At 38.6% G+C, this 20,458-nt stretch overlaps 1 protein-coding gene across 1 annotated transcript in view; it reads right to left on the reverse strand.

Annotated features, from left to right (window-relative positions):
- VAPA (VAMP associated protein A) overlaps positions 1-16,311 on the reverse strand; it is a 29,485-nt gene extending 13,174 nt beyond the window's left edge. Inside the window, exons 1-2 of the mRNA XM_062570121.1 lie at positions 16,001-16,311; positions 65-217 (exon numbers count right to left, since the gene is read on the reverse strand). Coding sequence (XP_062426105.1) covers positions 65-217; positions 16,001-16,076 — 229 coding nt within the window. The 5' untranslated portion in view covers positions 16,077-16,311. The remainder of the gene's footprint in view (positions 1-64; positions 218-16,000) is intronic.
- Positions 16,312-20,458: the final 4,147 nt, after the last annotated feature.

A 20,458-nucleotide genomic window follows, 5' to 3' on the forward strand; every position in this document is an offset into this window, starting at 1 on the left:
TATTAGAGAACTTCACGGAAGGTCTAAAAACACATAATTTATAACTGAGTATATATCTGCATACCTGAAACAATTACAGACGATCCTGGATCAATAATTCCACTGTTCGGCCTCACACAGTATCGACGAGGTGCTGTGGTCTTCACTTTGAAGCATACTTTTCTATCTGATGGATTTCGTAGTTTAAGATTTGTAGTTACTACATCTGTGAAGGGACCTGAAAAAAGGATTGATTGACTGGGTTTTTATTTTTTTTTTAATACATATTTTTGAGGAAAAAAGACCTTTACACAGTACCAATTACTCTTAGCATATAACATGATGGTAGCAACCTCCTTAAAGCAGGTTAAATCATAAATCTGTTAAGCACTTACACTGTTAGATGCAAAGTATGCTCTACCACTTTAGTTATACTAATGCGAAAATATTCATACGAAAGATCATATAGGTATTTTTGCACAGACTCGATTATGCTTATTTTCCCCGAAGTTTTCTTAGTATTCTAAGTAGCTAGAAGTAATGGTCACATGCTAAAGAAAATTTTGTTGTATTTTTCTTTAGCAATAGAAGCAAAACGTAGTTTGAAACTCCAAACGCTTAAAAAAACCCTGCGATATTGAGATACACTATTTGCTCTTGAAACTTCAACTTTGCTGTGCTACTAAGCAGTTACAGCCTTAACTGAAACAAACACCAATCTCATCTTTTAAGTTCAAAAACAGGCAATAAAGATGATACACCATTTATACACAAACTCTAAATGATCCACGGAAGATAAATTTGCATTGCTGTATTTACCTGTTCAATACAGCATATTCTCTAAACTGTGGGGGGTTTTAAACCATGAAGATAGGAATGGTCTTTAAGGCTAAATCAGGCAACAGAAGCAAAGTCAGCTGTACAAGCTTCTCTTCCAACAGAGACCACTTCACATGATGCCATAAAGCAACAGCATGAAAAGGAATAAATGTTCATAGTGTTCTGAACTGTGCTCACCTCCTTCATGCTTATGATATCTGAAAGCAAGACTGCACCAGCATAGGAAGAATATAACTTAGGGACTATATTTTTATATAAACATGAAATCCATTCAATAATATTTAATGTGTACATTAAGAGCCCTCCTTAATACTCTTCAGAAATTACACATCAAATTACTACAAAATACATTTCATAGTTATTGAAAACACGACAACCACTTACTCATTAAAACACAGACAATGCAAACCTTCAGATTAAATAGGATGAAAAAGTTCAACGTTTCCTGACACCTGCCACTCAATAGCTCATGCTGTATCCAATCACATTTGCTTATAGAGTTGGATCCAAAAATAACACCCATCTCCCATACCACAAATATCAAATATCTGCAAACTCCTCTAAGACTGCCAATAGAGTCTGAAAGGTCCAAACATTTACCTGTTCATTTTTTGAGCTATATAAACATTTTTGTGGAAGTTATTCTGGGAATTTTACTTACAGCCATCTAGGCATTGCCCTGGTAATGTAGGCATCTACAGTGTCCAGCTGCACACCATACTTTGGATTTGGCTTGCAAAGCATTTTTTATTATTGCAACTCTAAATAATCTGAGGTTAAAAGTAGGAAGAGGGAGTTCTAACTGCTTCTCAGTCTTCATGAACAATATTGCTAAGGAAATGCTCAAAAAAAAAACAGGCTCAGTTCAGAGGCTTGTTTTGAAATGCACTGCCACCAACAAAAGGAGCTACATCATTCACAAATGGGCTTATCTCAAGACATGAAAACAGCAATTTCTGAAATAATGATTTTTTTTTGTCATTTTAAAAAAAGACATTAAAGGTCCCTCTTCATGCCTTCCTTCCCAAAGTCTGCATAATAACAGTAAAGTCTGATTCAAAATATTCCTCAAATTATTCTGGTATTTCCTGTAAATTCTAACACCACATACAAAAAAAATCTTGCTTCTGCTCCCGATACACGAACACAACATATTTCCTGGATACCTCTCACTGCACCCCTTCTTCCCCCCTCCAAACAGCCTTTAGTTTTCACAACTTTTTTTTTGTATTACACATTTCTCCAGGAGTGGACTGTAATCTTTTCCAAGGTCTACAGCAGCTTTTTAACAACTTCACCTTTCACCTGTTTTCTAAGAGCCTTGAAGGAAAAAACTACATAAAACATCCCAAGACTCACAACCGTCAAATTTAATAAATAGCTGGTAACAAGACTGGTGCAGAGAGGGAAACAAAAGGAAAACAGACGAAATTTCACTTTTTCTTGCAGATCCCAGCTATTTTGGTAATTCAAGGGCATACTGACAGAGAGCATTGACCTGACCATGGAGAGGCAGGAAGGAGTAAGACCTCTCGGACACAAGGACAGCAAATTGGAAAGTATCTATTATCATTCAGAGAAGCAGCATGGTCTAAATTACATGATATATCTCATTTAAAAAAAAAGTGCAGCAGCAAACAAGATACTGAATTTCCCATTCACACAAACATAGATACTACTACCCTTATGGGAGTGGGGAAATAAAAGACTACGTGGTACTCACAGGCTAAATGCAAATGTATAAATCATATGATTCCATGAGGAAAAAGAATCGGGGAGGGAGAGAAGACAAATGAGAAACATTTTAGGCCATGCTATCAGACCATATCATTTAAACTACAGGCAGGCTCATTTCCATTTGCATCCACCATGCAAAAATACCTCATCAGTCCTTTGTCCTTTGACCAATACTGCCACTGTAAACCACCCAATACTATCTTTTATCTTACATTTTTCCAAACTAAGACAACTAAGACAATGAGCTCCTGGATCTACAACTTGGGCTTACAGAAGCTATGGTAATTCAACTAATAAAATCCTCAAGTTATCCTGATATAACTGTGATGTACAGTGACAATACACTACTGCTTTTTAAACCTGTAATTTCAATCTGAATCTCTGGGAGTCAAAGCTACTTTAAAGCAGATAGGGAGTTCAAAACACATTTAGTAGTGTAGATTCTAGATAAAGACTTCACCATTTTTCTAGAATAAAAACTGTTAAAAAATAAATAAAGCCAGGTTATTGCAACTGTTCTGAATGGAACAGTGACTACAATGACTATCTAGGCGAAGATTTTTCCCATCTGACTTACAAGAGCCTTAGAAAGGAATGAGACACATCTGCCTAATTGCAATCAGAAAGAGACTAGAGATCTCCAAAAATATTATGGACTGGATTTCTATTCTAACCATTTTACATTGCAGCCAACACAACATTAATACAAGAGTTGCCTCTGGCAACAGCGTATCTTGGGCTAGATCAAATAGTGGGCAGGAAGAAATGACACAAAGATTCTGCAAAGCCAGTTTCCACTGCTGAAATGCAGTCCCAAGTTTGCCTGCTTGCCATAAGCTTGCCTGCTACATTGCAGTAAAGCCAAAATATTATCTATTACTGGATAGGCAGGACCTGTAAAGAAATCTTTGATCTATAATGTCATATTTTCTCTTCAAATTTAGGTCTCGTTCAAATCATGAGCTCCAAAAGTCATCTTTGCTCCCTGGAATGGTCAAAACATAGCAGAAAACATAATGATGTGAATATGCCTATCTAGAGTAGCAAAGAAGAGCTTAAAAAAACCCTCTCTTTCTGTAGTACCCATGGAAAAAGGCAGAGATGACTGCAAATACTGCTGCTTGCTGGTAATAAAGAGCAAACTAACAGAATTTTTAAGAACAGGAAAGGTTTCGTTATCAGAAGCTCAATTCCTGGAAAGTTAGAAAAGACTATCTATGTACACACAACATCCGTCACAGAACAACATCTCTATCTAAAAGGAAATAAGAATTAATTTTTGTATAGAATTACATAATATTTTCAACTAAAAGGCAGGTAACTTGTAGAGTTATACAAAAATTAGCATGCATTATTCAAAAATTCAAGAGTAGTTATATGTGGTAGTTCAAATTACAAAGTTACATGAAACTTAGTTTTAATTTTACTATGCCCTTCAATTCAAGATGTTGAACTGTAACTGTTCTAAAATCTAATACCTAAAGCTGACTCTGCCAGAAGGCACTCTATTTCATGCATGGAACATAAGTTTAAATAAACTGTAAATTGGCATGATAAAATAATATAATCCAGCCACATCTAAACACCATACAAGCACACATAAGAAAAAAATAAAAGTACTTAGACGGGCAAAAAGAATACAAACTCCTTTAAAAACAGGTAAGTTACAGTGTTAACTTCAAAAATTTGAATGATATGCTCAGAACAGGATGCTACTATTTCCACAGCTGCTTTATCATCTTTTAAATTCTATAAGCATTTACAATATACTGAAAATATCAAGGTATCTTCCAAAACAAACCCAGGCAGGGTATTTTTTGTTCAGTGCCCAATAAATTCAGGCCAGTAGGTAAAGAAAAAGGATTTACTGCATTTGAAGATCTGAGTTTTAATGAATGAGAAAGCAGTTAACTGCATGACATGTGTCACACAGATAAAAACTAGCAAGACAAACTGAGAGGAACAGGAAAGTTAACTAACTTCTATGATGGATGTGACACGAACATAGTCAAGATTTACATCAACCCATTCTGCCACTAACACAAGTAACAAGAGAATAAAGAAAGACTACGTAACATAAAAACATCTATTAATTACATCATATGAATGTAGTTTATATGAGAATACTTTCCCCACCTATCATTTGACAAAGGAGTTTACTGAATCATCTGTAAAGTATGCTCTCTAACGTTTGGGATAAACTTCAGAAGTAGAAGCACATCAGTAGTTTGCTGTCCTTTTTAAGGGTCACTCCAGAACAATAACAACAATAAAAAAAAAAGATACATTTGAAGAATGGGTTGGACATATTAGAAAGCATGTCTTTCCTATAATGCTCTGTTATTGTGTGCAAAGCGAGTAGATAGACAATGCTACTAAGATTTTTTTTTTAAGTAACTGGCTGAAGTATCCACTATGATATAAGCAACTATCTTCAAAAATATATACACTGATTGTGATATTTATTGAAGTTGAAAAGAATGCAGTTACCTCCCAGGGGACTTGGGGACAACAGTACTTTCTACAGGCTTCTTACAGTCAGAGATTCCAGTTTTCCTTCAGTGTAGATGGAACACTAATGTCCTGATTACCTTCATACGAGTCTATCTAGTTATTTTCAAAGCACCTGGAAACACTGATATTTCAAGTTAAAATACTGTAACAGCACATTCATATTAAAAAAAGTATACGGAGAAGTAGAAAAATAAGTTGCCAATGTTAAACTGAAACTTGCATTTTGCAAATGAACTTTGATGAAATTGAAATGAAATGAAATTGAAAACATCAAAGGCAAGATGTCTAAAAAGGAAGGACAGTGTACAGCTGCCATTTAAACCAGTTTGATTGTCAGATAAGGAAACTAATCTTAAAATACATACAAACTTTCTAATTACTTCAAATGTGATTTTGTAGTAATTTCAGAGGTTCCTGTAAGGCAGAAGAAACATAGGTGACATAGCTGGTACAAAATAAACAAGACGAATGTTGTTAATTTCCTGCAATTACATTTTTAAAAAATTAATACTCAGACCTCTGTGAAAACAACCTAATGAGAATTCGTAACATCCATTGCCAATGAATATCATGCATTTATCTTTCTCTTGAAATAAGCAAAAAAAAAAGATCTTTCAAAAATCCTAGAAGCTCACATGGAAGAAAATTTCTGACTCTAACAAATCACCTATTTGAAAATTATTCATAGCCCATGATGCGTAACAGCTTAGGCTTCATGAATTAATGTCTTAACATTTTAGGTCTGAATCACCAAGAATAATTAGTAGATGAAGATGCAAGATCAACAGCATCTACAAATAATCATGCCTCTCAGGTACATATCTATATATTACACCAATAACAGAATATTTCACTTTTTGTTCCATCCTGGTAGTTGAGAAACTGCTATTAACTTCAACCAATCTGCACGTAAGTGTCAAAATGTGGGGGAAAAAAAAAAGTTTCATAAGAAAACTGACACACCTGAACATCCACAACTCCAGAAGAATGATGCTAGGCAAGCCTGGGTAACAACAGATTTTATCTGAGCTCCCTTCAATGACATGTTGTCAGCATCCATGCTAACTACACATCTATCAAAAATTTTTTCCTTTAAGAAAAACGTTGAGAGAATATCCACTTTTTAATCCTAAAAGACCTTGCCTACCTCTGTCAAAGGGACAAACAGCCCAGGAGCAACATATACACAATTTATTAGAGGTGCTTGTACAGACACTGACATGCAGACTTTACTGGGAGCAGGGAGCAAGAGAAATGGGAATTAAAATCTTCTGCTTACCTCTCAGCCAAGGCAAAGATATGAATTTCATACCCTGGCTTTTGAAAGCTGACAGAGGAAAGATTTTTTTTCTTACAGTTTCTTTCAAATTCATCTGCTTGCTACTGACCTGTTGTTAATGACCAAAAACAATGATGAAAATGCATCTGTCTCAAGGGTTAATTACAACCACAGAGTGGAACCATGAATTCTGGTAAAAAGAATATTTGCTAGTTAATATATTGGATAGTTAACATATTGGATAAAATACAGCCTAAAAAGGAAATGTCTTTCATTTGATGGCAAATACGGACAAAGGTTTCTTAAGTCACAGCAATAAAAAACATCACTATTAATAACATGGCGTAACATGAAGTAACTTCAGCCAAAGCTATTAATGTTTATGTTAAGTTTCAGTTTTAAAATTTTACAGTCTAAGTCCAATATGCATCCATTATTTATTTTCTATTGGAAGCTCCATTATCCCTTACTTAGAAGTGAATGTTTAAAGAAATGTCATCGCTAATGTTAGAAAAGCTTCTTACTTAAACTTAACCTCTGCATTATTGTGAATTCCATATCTGCAATTTAGCTTCATTTCATTAGTGTTATTCTTACTAAATACATAGTATTCCACATTAAGAACATATTAAAATTTGTAGTTCATAATTTTAATAGGATAGTTTTAAGAATCAAATGATAAAATGTTACTCACTCCCAAAGTTCTCTCACTGATGAATAACAGCAGCAGAAATAGTTTGCTACCACTGAATAGAATATTTAAAACAGGACATATCAGCAATCTTTCAGTACAGATAGATAACAGTACTAACAAATTAGTTTATCAATAAAGGCTGTGTTTATAAACTCTTCCTGCAGAAGTACATATTCTCCTTACTTGGATGAAGCAAGATAATTAACAAATTTGATAACTACCGACTGGCTATTATTTTGAAATACCATTAGATTCGAGCAACACAAACAGGTAAATAACTCCTCCCCTCAAAAAAAAGAAAGAAAGAAAGAAAGAAAAAACTTGCTACATGTTTTAATCTGCTATAACTTACAAGAGGTTTCAGTAGCATTAAAGTCCCATGTTCTGCAGTATGTTCAAAATACAGCAACTTAGGACACACACACATTCTCAAATGTGAAATTTGCAATTAGATACATCTTCTGATCTGAATTGCAACATATAAGATACTTTTCAAAAAACATAGCAGTAATCAGAATACTTGTAATTATCTCAGATGACAGCTGTAATGACTCACAGCATTCCAAGGAAACTAGACTTCCTACAGAACACCTGACTACAGGCAGTTATCTAACACTTTTTTTTCAATTGCTTTGAGAACTTGATATCAAAGAGGTCAGGCTCAAGTATTAAATATAATGCAAGAACTCTCGTGATTATGGCCAGTTTCCTTGCAAGTGGCATCCCAACAGCATAACAAGTAAATTCTTTAATTCACATTTCTCCCAGCATGGGCAGGAAGTTGTTTTAAAAAACCCACCACATACTCCCAATACAGTTTCAGGTGCTTTGTTTTTAGATGGTGTCCAAGCTTACTCTCTTGGCACAGAATAGAGACCAGCCTGCAAAGGCTAAGTATCAGACATTTAAATTTTCTACAGAAAGTCTAGCTAACACTGGATCAGCTTCCAAACACATTAACAGCCCGCTTCAATTTCAGGGTGGAACTAAAGATTCCAGTGACTTTTCATCCAGAAGCTAAAGGACTCTCTGGATCCACAGAGTATCGGTCTCCTTTTCCCAAACTCCTGAAAGCCAAGTATAGCATATCCTACAGTTACTCAGGAAAACATTAAATATGTGCTTTAAATAAAAGTTGTACTCAGTCTATCTCCTAACTCTGACATAGTCAAGCTTCATTCCCTCATTATCTTCACATCACAGTACTAAGCTAAGCTAGTGCAACTTTTTTTTTCCAGACCCTGACAGTTGAACTCTTACAGAATTATTTAGACTTCTAACTTGAGCTGTAATGTGCAAGTAAAATGATGTCTAGCAGCTATCCAAATTAACCCCAAGCAATTTTTATCTTCATCAAGTATATTAGATTTAGTACCCATATTAAATTAGCACCACACTCCTATGAATTCTAGTTAAGTTGACTTCACATCTGGAGCATATACGCTTTTTAATTTCATGAATGACCCTTCTTATAAAGAAAATAAAATATAATCCGAAACTACTTACATTGGTCAAGCTTTTCTTATGTCTTGGGATATATCATGAAATATAGGCTTCCAGCTTAAGTATATAATTATCACCATTGTCCTAGCTATCCTTTAGGAACATTGTAACCTGACAACGTAGGAAAAACCTTCTAAGGTCCTCATTAAACAAATCATTTTGCAAGATGGCATCCGATCAATTCAAAACTACTTGGGGTATTCTTGCCCACATAATTTAGTGGAAGGTTGGTTCAGACTCACATGATTCAGATTTGAAATTCAAATAAAGTTCATAAAAATCTATATATTCATAGACACTTGATGCTAATTCATTCTTATATCAATCCTAAACCCTTTAGCCTACATAGTGTTTTCTCTTCCCTAGTGCTTACCTCTCCTAATATTATTTATAAACAGCAATAAGATCCCATTTCAACCTTACTTTTGGTAAGGTAAACAAGCCGATTTCTTCGACTTTATTTATATTAGTAACTTTTTCGTTGCACTATTCCCATTTGGATTCATTTTCTCTGACTAGGCGTCACCTGGCATAAAGTCAGATAAAGCTTCATGAATACCTTAGGCCACGACGTTAATACTTTCCTCACTACAAAACTAAGGTCTAATATTTGCCCCTTTTCATAAGGCATCATATTCACAATAACCTGTGATCAGGCACTACGCTCTAGTCTTATTCCTTCTTCACTACTTGCAACTGAAGTGAGCTAACAACAAAAATTCTATTAGTGCACATCAAATACATGGGAGGTTGTTTTTTTTTCGTTTGTTTGTTTCACATTCATCACATCTCCTAAATTTGCATTACCAGCAAGTTCCACAAGCACAATCCCACTTCCACCAAGTCAATAACAAAGATACTAAAACAAGTTCAAATCCAACATCCAATCATTTAGAAACTTCTTTATTAAGCTTCCATCTATCCAATACTTCATTCCAATCTATTTTATAGCTTGTCCCTTCTCCACCTTGTATTTTTCCACCAAGCGTCTTTCATCTGCAACTTAATACCTCTGTATCAAATAATTTAATGATATCCAGTAAATCCAGTGATAAGATCAGATTTGTTGAGCTGCTGCAGGGAGAAAGCGAAGAGCTCAAAACCAAAGACACAGCTAGGGAAGTTAGGCTGGCACATTCTACCTAGGACACTCAGGCTGCATTTTATTCCATGTTCCATTTACCTCCATATCTTTAATTATTCTTTCCTCTAAGGCTTTGCATACTATCAAGGTCAGACCTTTTCAAGCATTCAAATGTCAAATTAAAAATTACTCCAAGTGAGATCACACTTACAGAAACATAGGAGGGAAGACCGCTGATGTGACTATCTTCTTAAAATTCACTCAAGCAACTGTTTTCCTTTTTCATCCTTACACATGCTATTAAAAAACAAATGGCCTAAGTCCTACACCAGCATAATCCTTTGCAAAAGAAACTTAATTTCTATATGAACAAGGTTTTGATAGTTAAGTTAAAAATCTCATTCACATAACCATATACTTCTAAATTAATACTTTCAAACTGTAAGATGAAATATGACATCTACATTCCCAAATGATTTACAATGCAATGAAATAACAATATACAATTTAACAAAACATGAAAGGTCATGAGAAGCTGAAGAGGCCAAGATCATTAGAAATCATACCATATCTTGCTACCTTAAGGAAAACAAAGTTGCTGAAATCTAACTTATGTTTCCACATTTTGTTTTCAACAAACATCAAATCGAAAATAATACTATTAGATCCTTTTTAAGAATGTACAGCTTCTAAGCCAAGCATTGTTATAACCCTTTAATGACCGAAGTTCACAAAAATGTGGTTAACAAACATTTCCCAAAGACTAAACTGGTTAGAAAGTTGAACATGTTTACAAAGCAAGACACTCAAGACAAACCAGGAACAATTTGTATTACTACAACAGACTGTCAGTAAATTAAATATTTAGACCTACTAACCAATTCACATAACATCTCTTCTTGCTCACCATAGGATTCTATTTTTCAGCTTGACCTTAAACAATGACACAGCACTCATAGATACAATATTTTTACAGTATTAATAATAATACATTATGGTGACATCAAACACTTGCTTAGGCTATCAACAAGCACAATGAGTAGGTACTTCGTAGTAACTATGTGTAAAGGTGAAGCTTTTATCCTATCTTATGTTTCTGGTGATTAGTAAGGTTTGGATAGTGTTTCTCCATTTACTTAAGGTGTAATATTAAGTAAAACTGAGTCCCATTAATTGCAAGGAAAGGATAACACATCTAGATCTTTTCTGTTATAGTCTTCCGTCCTTACAGTGAAATCATCCACAACTGAATCTTAAACAAGAAAAAAAAAAGTAAAAAGACAAACTAGATGTGCCAAAATATAAACACCTACAATACACCTGGCTTGACAGATAAACACAATCTCTTTCTATTAGTCAGTTTTAAACGCAGTCTAACACTGAGGTACAGGCATAAGAATCATCCCATCACCTCATAAGCAACAAGGTTAAAAAAATAAATAAAATAAACCTCTTTCATTCCATCCCTCAACACATTCGCACTGAGCACTCTCTCACATTTCATTAATAAATATCATTTTTTTAAATATTAACAATTTTTGCATGTGAGTGATGAATCAACAGACAGAAACACAGGAATATAAAGGAAAAAATAATTTCAGTAATCCTTTTCCAATTTAAAAATAAAACAAAATAAATCAAAGACTACTTGTTGAATACTGAGATTCAACTGAATACTATACAAGAAAGACTGAAAGCCCATATTCATGCTTATCCAGAAGAAATATTAAATGAAAAGGAATCATTTCAAAGTATCAGAAAGTCACAACTGTGCTAGCAATCATTCGCAATCATTTTTCCCCTCTGCATTCTCACTGTTTAGTTTCAAAAATGATTTTGATTTCTTGGTATCTTTATTCAGAAACATTTTCTATCCATCTGAGAAAGCTGAAATGCCACAAATTTACCGGTACTTTGAATAGAGTGAGAATAGGGTGTAAAATTTGACCTAATCAAGACACACTCACACAAGGCAGTCGCATCACATTTAAGGAGTTCAAGCTCTGCCTACACTGAAAGATATCCTGGGCCAATTTTGGCAACGGATCTTGAGGGCAGGAGATGGACTTAACAGTGAGCTATTTTTACCTTTCAATTCCACCTTCTCAATTTGCAGTAACACATAGCCTGTGTACCTATAACAGTGCAGTGATTATAAAATAATCCACATCAATATTATTTAAAAGGTCATGGACATCTGCACTTCAGAATGAGCTGTAATATTACAGTGAAGCGCTTTCTACTTTACCTGAAAATAGTCATTTGAACACACGCCAACTGACAGAAGACAATAAGTGTATCATCCCAATTATGAATCAGATTAATAACCAGAAATTAAGTATTATCAGTTATATTGATCACTTCCAGTAACTCAAACATCAAAGGGAAAATTCTTTGGACACAGATATGCTCAGAAGTTGATATTAGGCTACCTAACTGCTGACTTACTTCTGGCCTCAGTGTAATAAAAATAAAAAAATGGAAAAGTGTGGCTCACTATTTACAAAAGGCAACAAAACTAGATTTCACATCCTTGTAAGCAAGAACTTCAATAGAGGGTATCCATTTATAATATTCAGAAGTTTTTATAAAAGCTGGCACCATTGCTAGTCAGACACCTTTGAATCACTTGAATTCTGAACAGTCTACTAATCTCCCAAGGCTCATCAGATCAATTGGGGTTGATTTTCAATTAGGTGTCACAAAAGCATGTCTTACGACTGTCACAAAGATTTTGAGAAGCTTTTTTAAAAAGCACAATCAACAAAGACCAATTTAAATACAAACTATTTGCAGTGGTAAAATTGGCTTCTTTGGTTTAATGAAGATCGATTGAGATTCCACAACAATGCTGGAAAGCTTTGAACTGAAAGTTTCAAGTGCTGCTATTTATCTATATAAGTAGTTGAAAGATTTTATACATATACACACACACACAAAGAACCAATTGCAAATTACAGCAATCTTCACTAAATAAGAGCAATAGACAATGATTATATGCATGAGCTACGTGAAAAGACCCTAATATTAGAGGCAAAAGACATTTCCCTTTCCAAAACAGTTGCCTTTCAGCATCTCATGTTTCAATTCTTCCTATCCAATCCTAAACAATTCCAACCAATTTCAGATTTGGAAAGCTAAACAAAATGGATTAGACTAAAATGCAGAAGAAAACAAACCTAAAGGAGTAATATGGCTCAAGACCCAGATACAAGAACCATGGGTCAAATTCTCAGCGCTCTTCAATGAGTTTCTGAAAGTGATATTCTGTATTCCATCCACTGTCTCTTTCTCATCATTTCTAAGTATAATTATTTCCCCTGTAACATTTGCACAGCATTCTGAAATGTACTCATTTGCTATGCAGTTTTCTTTAGGTATTTCTGATGGTTCCACAATCAAAAGAAACCTACTTATTATGGAAAGAAAGGGAATTAATCATGCTCCCAACAAAAAAGCTATTAATGACTGAAATTTCTGGAAAGGCAAATATATACTATATACAAATATATTGTTCCAATCTTTCAGTCGCAGACAGAAATAGGTAATGTGTTAACCACTGTCATACATTTTTTTAGACCTCCCTCTGAACTGTGTGGAATAAAATTCAGCATAAATGCTTTATAGTCATTATTTTTGCTGATGAGTAACTTAAGAAAAATGAAAAAGAGATTCATCAGGCAATGATGAATTTCAGATCTCATCAAAAGCTGCTTGAGATAAGTCCTACCTACTTTTTCATCTAAGCCATTGTTTGCATAAGAACACATTAACAATTTCATTGTTATCCTAAATGTCAGCAAATCCAAATACAACTAGAGTAGAGAGTACAAGTGACTCTCTGAGATAAGAGTACCAAAACTACTATGTTGTTCTACTCAGATGTTTAGACTTAAACCAGATCTCTTATTATTCACACATCATCAGTATTAAGTTAGTATCAACCACGGACAATTGTCACAACAAAAGAACTTCAGATTATCAGCTACACTGGAAAAACTATATACTTTTTTAAACGATATTGTATGATTTTCTACAAGCAGTTACAGTTACTCAGAGCCATACTCTCTCTTACTAACCAATCTGTTTTTTAAAAGATAATACTCTGAATTTTCTTCTGCCAACACTGTACTCTTCATTGCAATACTTTAGAAATGAATTACTCTTTCTGTTGTGGTATACAAACCTTTTTAAACACCTCAGAATAGAAGCAGTTAAAAATATTTATTGAGAGAACATTTGATGTGCTGCTTTTCCTACAAATACTACAGTCTCATTATGCTTCAGGTTTTGTTTTCTCTTAGTCCACTCTACAGAAATTTTCCTAATACGTGCATTAGCCTGAAATAAAAGCTTATGCCTAAAGAATACCTATTACTGCATGCTATAAATACATAAACATACACCCCAATAAACACTACTGACTGGTAGTAGCTTCATACAGACCTTCTAGTCTAATATTTACTTGGCACTCCTTACATAAACAGTTTGTTATGTATCACATAAATATGGCTTACTTTCAGCTTGAAGACGCACGGTGTTCACAAGTTTCAAATTAGACATGATAGCTTTTTTTGTTTTGTTAATACATATGAATTTTCCTCCAACTTACTCTTGCAAGAAAAACACAGAGTACTGAAATTTCAAGAGCAGGAAAATCTAACAGCATTTTACTAACATAAATGCAAGTGAAAAAATAAGCTTTCACTATGGTTTTGGCTCTATCTGTGAATGTGCAATTTAAAAAATTGAAGCTGTCAAAAAATTAGCATTTGTGATCCAACAGATTTTGGATCTAATTTATTTGATGGATCAACAAAACAGTTTGTTATAAATCTCTATGATAAACCAAATTTAAAAAAAAATAAAAAACCAAATTTATGAAAGCCAGGCCAACCAAAGGTATTTTGTAGGAACACAATGTTACCGTGTAAAATAAACACATATCCACTCTAGTTGACCATGTCAAAATTTTTTGCATCACAGTGTGTGCTTTATCTCCCTAAAATAATACAAAAATTAGCTTATTTAAAATAGAAAATAAAATAGAAAAATTTACAGGATTATACAAGTGCATATGTTTACACTGTTCACAAAACGTAAGTTCAGATAAAACTGATCGTGTTAAAAAAAAATCTAACATCATTGATTTTAAAACTGAAATCTTCATGGAGATTTTTAGCAATGTCCATTATGGGTATTAAACAGTTTTCAGTGTTTATGGTTTTTTTTATTATATCATGAGTTTTTTAGACTCTTGTTTTTCAGTGATTCCTCTCACCTTTGGAAAGTGCCTGTCCTTTAACATCTACTTTGTGATTTATTAGGAGGTTTAGGAAAAAAAAAGAAAAAAAAAAAAACATGACAAAGCACTGACTGGAGCCTATTTTGACAGGCACATCTCATGCCAGTCATAGTCATGTGTTTGGCATGAAATACCTTAAGTATAGAAACTTCTGAAATTTATACATCTTTCATTCCCAAGGAGTTAACTGCCTTTTTTACATACCTGTAAGTGTTAACTGAAAACCTGCCTGAAACGTAACACATATGTTTCCCCATAACAGGGAGAAGGAGGGCAGAAGAGGGCGTCACTGACAGGCCAGTGGGTCAGGTTCCCTCAGGGAGAGAGTGGGAGCCATGGCACATCACCTACTCGCACATCCGAAGAATGATGGTGCAAAGCAACAGCACACACATCAGCAGCTGTTAATAGCTGGACTCGAAGAAGGGTCAGGGTGCGGGAGGCAGGAAAGGCCAGATGGCAAAATAACCGAGTTTTCCTCCTCGCACCGCGGCAAGGCTGAAATCTCCTGGGCCTCTCCTACCTGCTACAGGTAGAGGGAGACCTTACGGAGCGGCTCGGGAAGGGATCCGCAACCGCTCGGACCCCTGCGGCCGCCGCAGTGACAGGAGCGCGATTCCCGCCGCCGGGGCCGGACCCCAGCGCCTCCCCGGTCGCAGCCCGCCCCGGCGCTAAACGGCCGGGCCGGGCCGGGCCGCGGCTCCTCCGCCTCCTCAGCGGGCGGGCTGACACGGCCGGGCCGGCGCCCGCGGGACAAGCGGGGGCAGGAGACGGCGCCGGGGCGGAAGGAGGAGGAGGGAGGCGGCCGCGGCAGCCCCCGCGGGCAGCGGGTGCCGGGCCACGGCGCTGCCGCGGACGCGCGCGACTCCCCGCGGGATCCCAAGATGGCGGCGGCGGCGAAGCCCGTTCACCGGCTCGGCGGCGCCCCCTCCCCCCGCACAGCGGCCCCGGGCAGGCGGCGCCCGGCCCTGCGGCAGCCCCGGCGCCCCGAGGCGGCCCCCCGCCGCGGCGCCCGCTCCCCCGCGCCCGCCCGCCCGCCTGCGTGCCCGCCCAGCTCCCCCTCACCTTTGAATTTGAGGTCGGTGGGCGGATCGAGCACCAGGATCTGCTCGTGCTTAGCCAGAGCCCCGGCCGCCGCCATCTCGCTCGCTCGCTACCGCGGGAGGAGGAGGAGGGGGGGGGGGAGGGAGGAGGAGCGGGAGGGGGAGGCGGGGAGCCCGGGCGGCGGCGCCGCTCCCTCGCAGCGGGCGGGCAGGCGGGTGGCGGCGGCGGCTCAGCGTTGGTGCTGGCGCCGGGGCGCGGGCCGAGAGGCGACCGCCGCGCCGCGCTTCGTCGCGTCCCCTCGGCGCGGTGCTGCCGCACAGCCGCTGCCCGGTGCCCTCCTCGCCGGCTCCCGCCTCCCCGCGCGCGCGCGCTCCCTCAACAGCCCCGCGGCGGCGCGCGCGCGGCCGGCAGCGCCAACCTCTCCGCAAGCACGAGGGCGGCGGCGCGGCGGAGGCGGTGGCGGTGGCGGGCCCCGGCACGCATGCGCACGCCTCGCGTGCCCCCTCCCCGCCGCGCCGGTTGACAGCTAGCGAGACGCCGCGAGCCCGGCGAGTCACGCGCCGCGGCACCCGCCGGCCCCGCCCCTCCCAGCTGCCCCCGCGCCGGCGCCGCAGGGGGCGCGCGAGAGGGGCCGGGGGGGGGGGGGGAGGCGTAAAGAACCAATGGTCCCCTCCGCCTTCAGGGAAGCAGGGCTGGAGGGGCGCGCATGCGCGGCAGGGTATGGGCCGGGGTTGGGGGGGGTGCACTGAGGGCGGCTAAAAGGGCGCGGGAGGGACTGTGCGCTCCCGGTATGCCGCGCGGCGCCGTTGCATGCTGGGAGCCGTGGTCCCTGCGGGAGCCGCGGCCTTGGGGCTCCGCGCTGCGTGCGCGGGGCCTGTGCGGCTGCAGCAGAGGCGCTGGGGGTGTCTGCGGCCCCCTGCCTTTCCTTTCCTGTCCTGTTGGCGAACATTTCAGCCCTCTTCCCTTGAAGAAGGGGGCAAGCAGGCCGCGCGCTGGGAGCCGTTGTTTCTTGTGCCCGGTAGGAAGAGGACAGCGGCAGTAACCGTGTCCTGGGTAGAGGAGCACAGGAGAAAACGATCCTTGCTCCCAAGCCTGCAGTGAGGAAGGACCCAGCGCAGGTTATAACCAGGGCAGCAGCCTTCGGGAACACTGAGAGGACGGCATGGAAGATCGGGGCGGGGGGGGAAGGGTATCTCCTGCCTTGCTTCGGGCTGTGTGGCAGAGGAGCAATAGGGAAAGAAAGAAGGGCAATTTGGACAAACAGTCGCAATATCCTCGGACCCCGTGAGAGCTGTGACTTGAGCCCAGAGTTCTCACGGGTGAGGTTTGAGATGTTAGAGCTAACTCCTGACTTCCATCAAGTACCAGCATCTGCCTTAGGATCGCTGTTGACTAACACAAAGGCAGTTCTACCATTTTGTGAGTCAGGACCCTCCCTAGATCGCTGTGGACTTTTCAGTCCTCCAGTAAAGGGATGTGGCTCTAAAAGAGGCAAAATCAAGCTTTAAAAGTTCTCCAAACACTATCCTAGAAAATGGCAATTGTCTTTGGCTCAAGGCTTTGGAATATTAATAGGGACTCTGAGTGACATTAGTCTTTTGCAAAATCTGGATGAAAAATAGAAGTCATTGTTTATTAGTAGTAGAAATAAAGTATATTCATCACCTTTCTTATTTGCTTATTCTTTGGTTTTTAACATACACTGTGTTTTTATTGTAGGCCTTTTCATTAATGCTACATTTCCAAGCAGATAGCAAGTTCTAGAATACTCAAATACACCAGTGACAAACTAAAGAGAAATTATATAGCCAGCCAAATCCATCTAAAACCTGATGATTCCTAAATTTTAAATTAGCAACTGAAAAATCTTGCTATAAGATATATATAATTAAGTCTGTAATTGAGGAAGGTTGGGATACAAGTGCTGGAAGAGAAGTCAAAATTAACACTTTTGTTCTTCAACTCTTGCAATCTGGTGAAAGCATACTAGGAACACCTACAGGAAAATAACCTGTTTGAAGAATATGTCCTGAAAATAAATATATTGGAAGCAATCACTTAAATGACCTTTGATGTCGACTCACCACAGAGAAGTCGAGGTTCGCTTCATTTCCATGCTGAATACACGTACCTCAGCCACAACCACGAGGAAGGTTTTCAAGAGAGAGGCCCGCTGAGTAAGTTAGGTCCAAGCTCTGCCTTGGCTCTGGCAGAGCCTTCACCCCGCATTTCAGCTCTCTGCCTCAGCTCCTGGTTTCCTGCTGTTGTGTCTCCCTAGATTAGTTCTTCAGCACTGCCATCCCTTTCTAGGCACCAGATTCAGCAGTCTTCCTGCCTCAGCTTTCTCAAGGGAAGAACCAACAGTATTTCTGACCTAGTCCTTCTTGGTCCTAAGGCTGAAACATTCTACCACACCATTGTGAATTTTAATAGTCACTGACTGAAGAAGTACGTTGAAAAGCTCTGTAGAAAAGTATCTCAGAGTATTTTTGTCTAATTGGAATTAGCTTCAATAGGTGGAGTTATATGGTGTGTACATGAAAATGTTGCTAAAGGTCTGTAAATATTCTGGCTTTAGTTTTGCTTCTATATACTTATTTTATGATACCCATAAAGCAAGTTCTTAAATAGCATTCCTAATTTACAGTACAACATCTAAAGTTATTGTCTGATGGTCTGCTGGGCTTTGTTAGCAAAACCATGTTCTGCTCTGTTTATGCATTCTTGCCCTTGGGATCTGGAAGATAAAGTAGAGGATAGATACGTTTTTTTCTCTCAGAATATATTTTTTATTCTTCTGTTAAGCAGGAGATGTACTTTATGTCTTCTGCTTTCTGTTCTTTCTTATTCATGAATCCATCGAAGGTTAAGCCACAGCATATGCTGCTCAGAAATGATAACTAAGCACCACCCAAGCCACTTTCTGTGTATGAAAAGAACTTCTGGCACTTGGCTTTCAAAGAATCAAGACATGGGGAACTGCTGTAAAATACTAAATGCTACAAAAGGTTCCATCCTTTCTCGTTTTAACAGGGTAAAAATAACAATAAAGATCACAAATTCAAAAATAGCTGCTTCTATCTAGATTCGGAAGAGAGAAATACTTGTGTTTTCTAATTTTTTATACAAATCAGATATAGGGAAATCTGAGGAGAAACAGGAGTTAAGGTCTCTCTAATGTGGCATGTCTGACAGGTTTTCTCATGCATGTTTTTCCATGCAAGCATGTTGATATACATGGTTGCATGTTAGATCATGACAACATTAAGAGGAACTGATTGGACTGTAAGCCTGGGCCTAAAGCATGTTTTTGCTAGCAGAAGAAGCATCACAGAACCATTCAAGCTGGAGGGGGCTCAGGAGAGCTCTAGTCCAACGCCCTGCTCAAAGCAGGGTCAAAACTGAATTCAAGCCAGGTTGCTCAGGTTTTTGTCCTCTTGGTATGCCTACAAGGAGAGAGATTTCACAGCCTTCTTGGACTGTTTCAAGCCTGTTTCAATTCTTGCCTGCCCAGCTTGATGTTTATAGGGTTCTGCCCATTCAGTCTTACAGTAAAGGCAAAGTTAGTACATTAATACTGAGTGGGTGGATTAATAGCAATTATGTATGAACATATATTTTTAATTTAGTCTTTGCTGTTGTTCAAACACATTTACAACCTTAATAATGCATTAATGTATTTTGTTGCATGTAATATCATTTCTGATCAAATGCTGTACACAGTACTGCTATTTCACCCAAACTGAAGTAATTTCTTACATTAAACAAAGCCTGCGCTGTTGATTAGCCATTCCTGGTAACCTTCTCCAACATCTGATTCATTTTTTTTAACACATGGTAGCAAAGTTCAGGAATGAAATCTTGGCTCTGTTGTAGTCAACGGAAAACCTCTTACTGATTTGAGTGAGATCATTATGTCACCCCCCAAAGTGTCCTTAGTATATTCATTGCTTGCAAAAGGCTAACATTTGCTTAATCTCAGGTTAACATTTGTCCTGTGTGTTTGTAGATCTTAATGTTTTTCACACTTTGAGTTTGGTACCATTGTTACTATATCTCAGTTTGGAGATGGCTTGACATTTTTCAAAAATGTTTGCTGTTAAATATTAAACAAGCTCTCTCTGTATCTGAGTGTTGATTCAGTTTCACAATATTGTTTTTCACCATTTATTTTTCAGGTGGTTTATTCAGTCCTACCAATTCTGAACTTGAAAATGTCTTGTAATGAAAGAACTATCATGACCCTCCTGGCAATTTCTTGGTGTTGTTAAGATTGTCAGAAAAAGCAACTAGCGGTGTGAGTTTGTCATGTAAACAGGAATTAGATCTCACTTACTGGAGTATCATATGCATGCTCCATTGCTAAGTCAGTAAATAAGTCAGCAAAGGTATGAAGGTAAAGAACATTTCAATTTCTCTTTAAGGAAACACCTGGCCTCTTGGTGCTGCAATTTATCTTTTGAAATACAAAACTATTCG

This window comes from Rhea pennata, chromosome 2 (assembly GCF_028389875.1).
Source record: "Rhea pennata isolate bPtePen1 chromosome 2, bPtePen1.pri, whole genome shotgun sequence".
Taxonomy (NCBI): domain Eukaryota; kingdom Metazoa; phylum Chordata; class Aves; order Rheiformes; family Rheidae; genus Rhea; species Rhea pennata.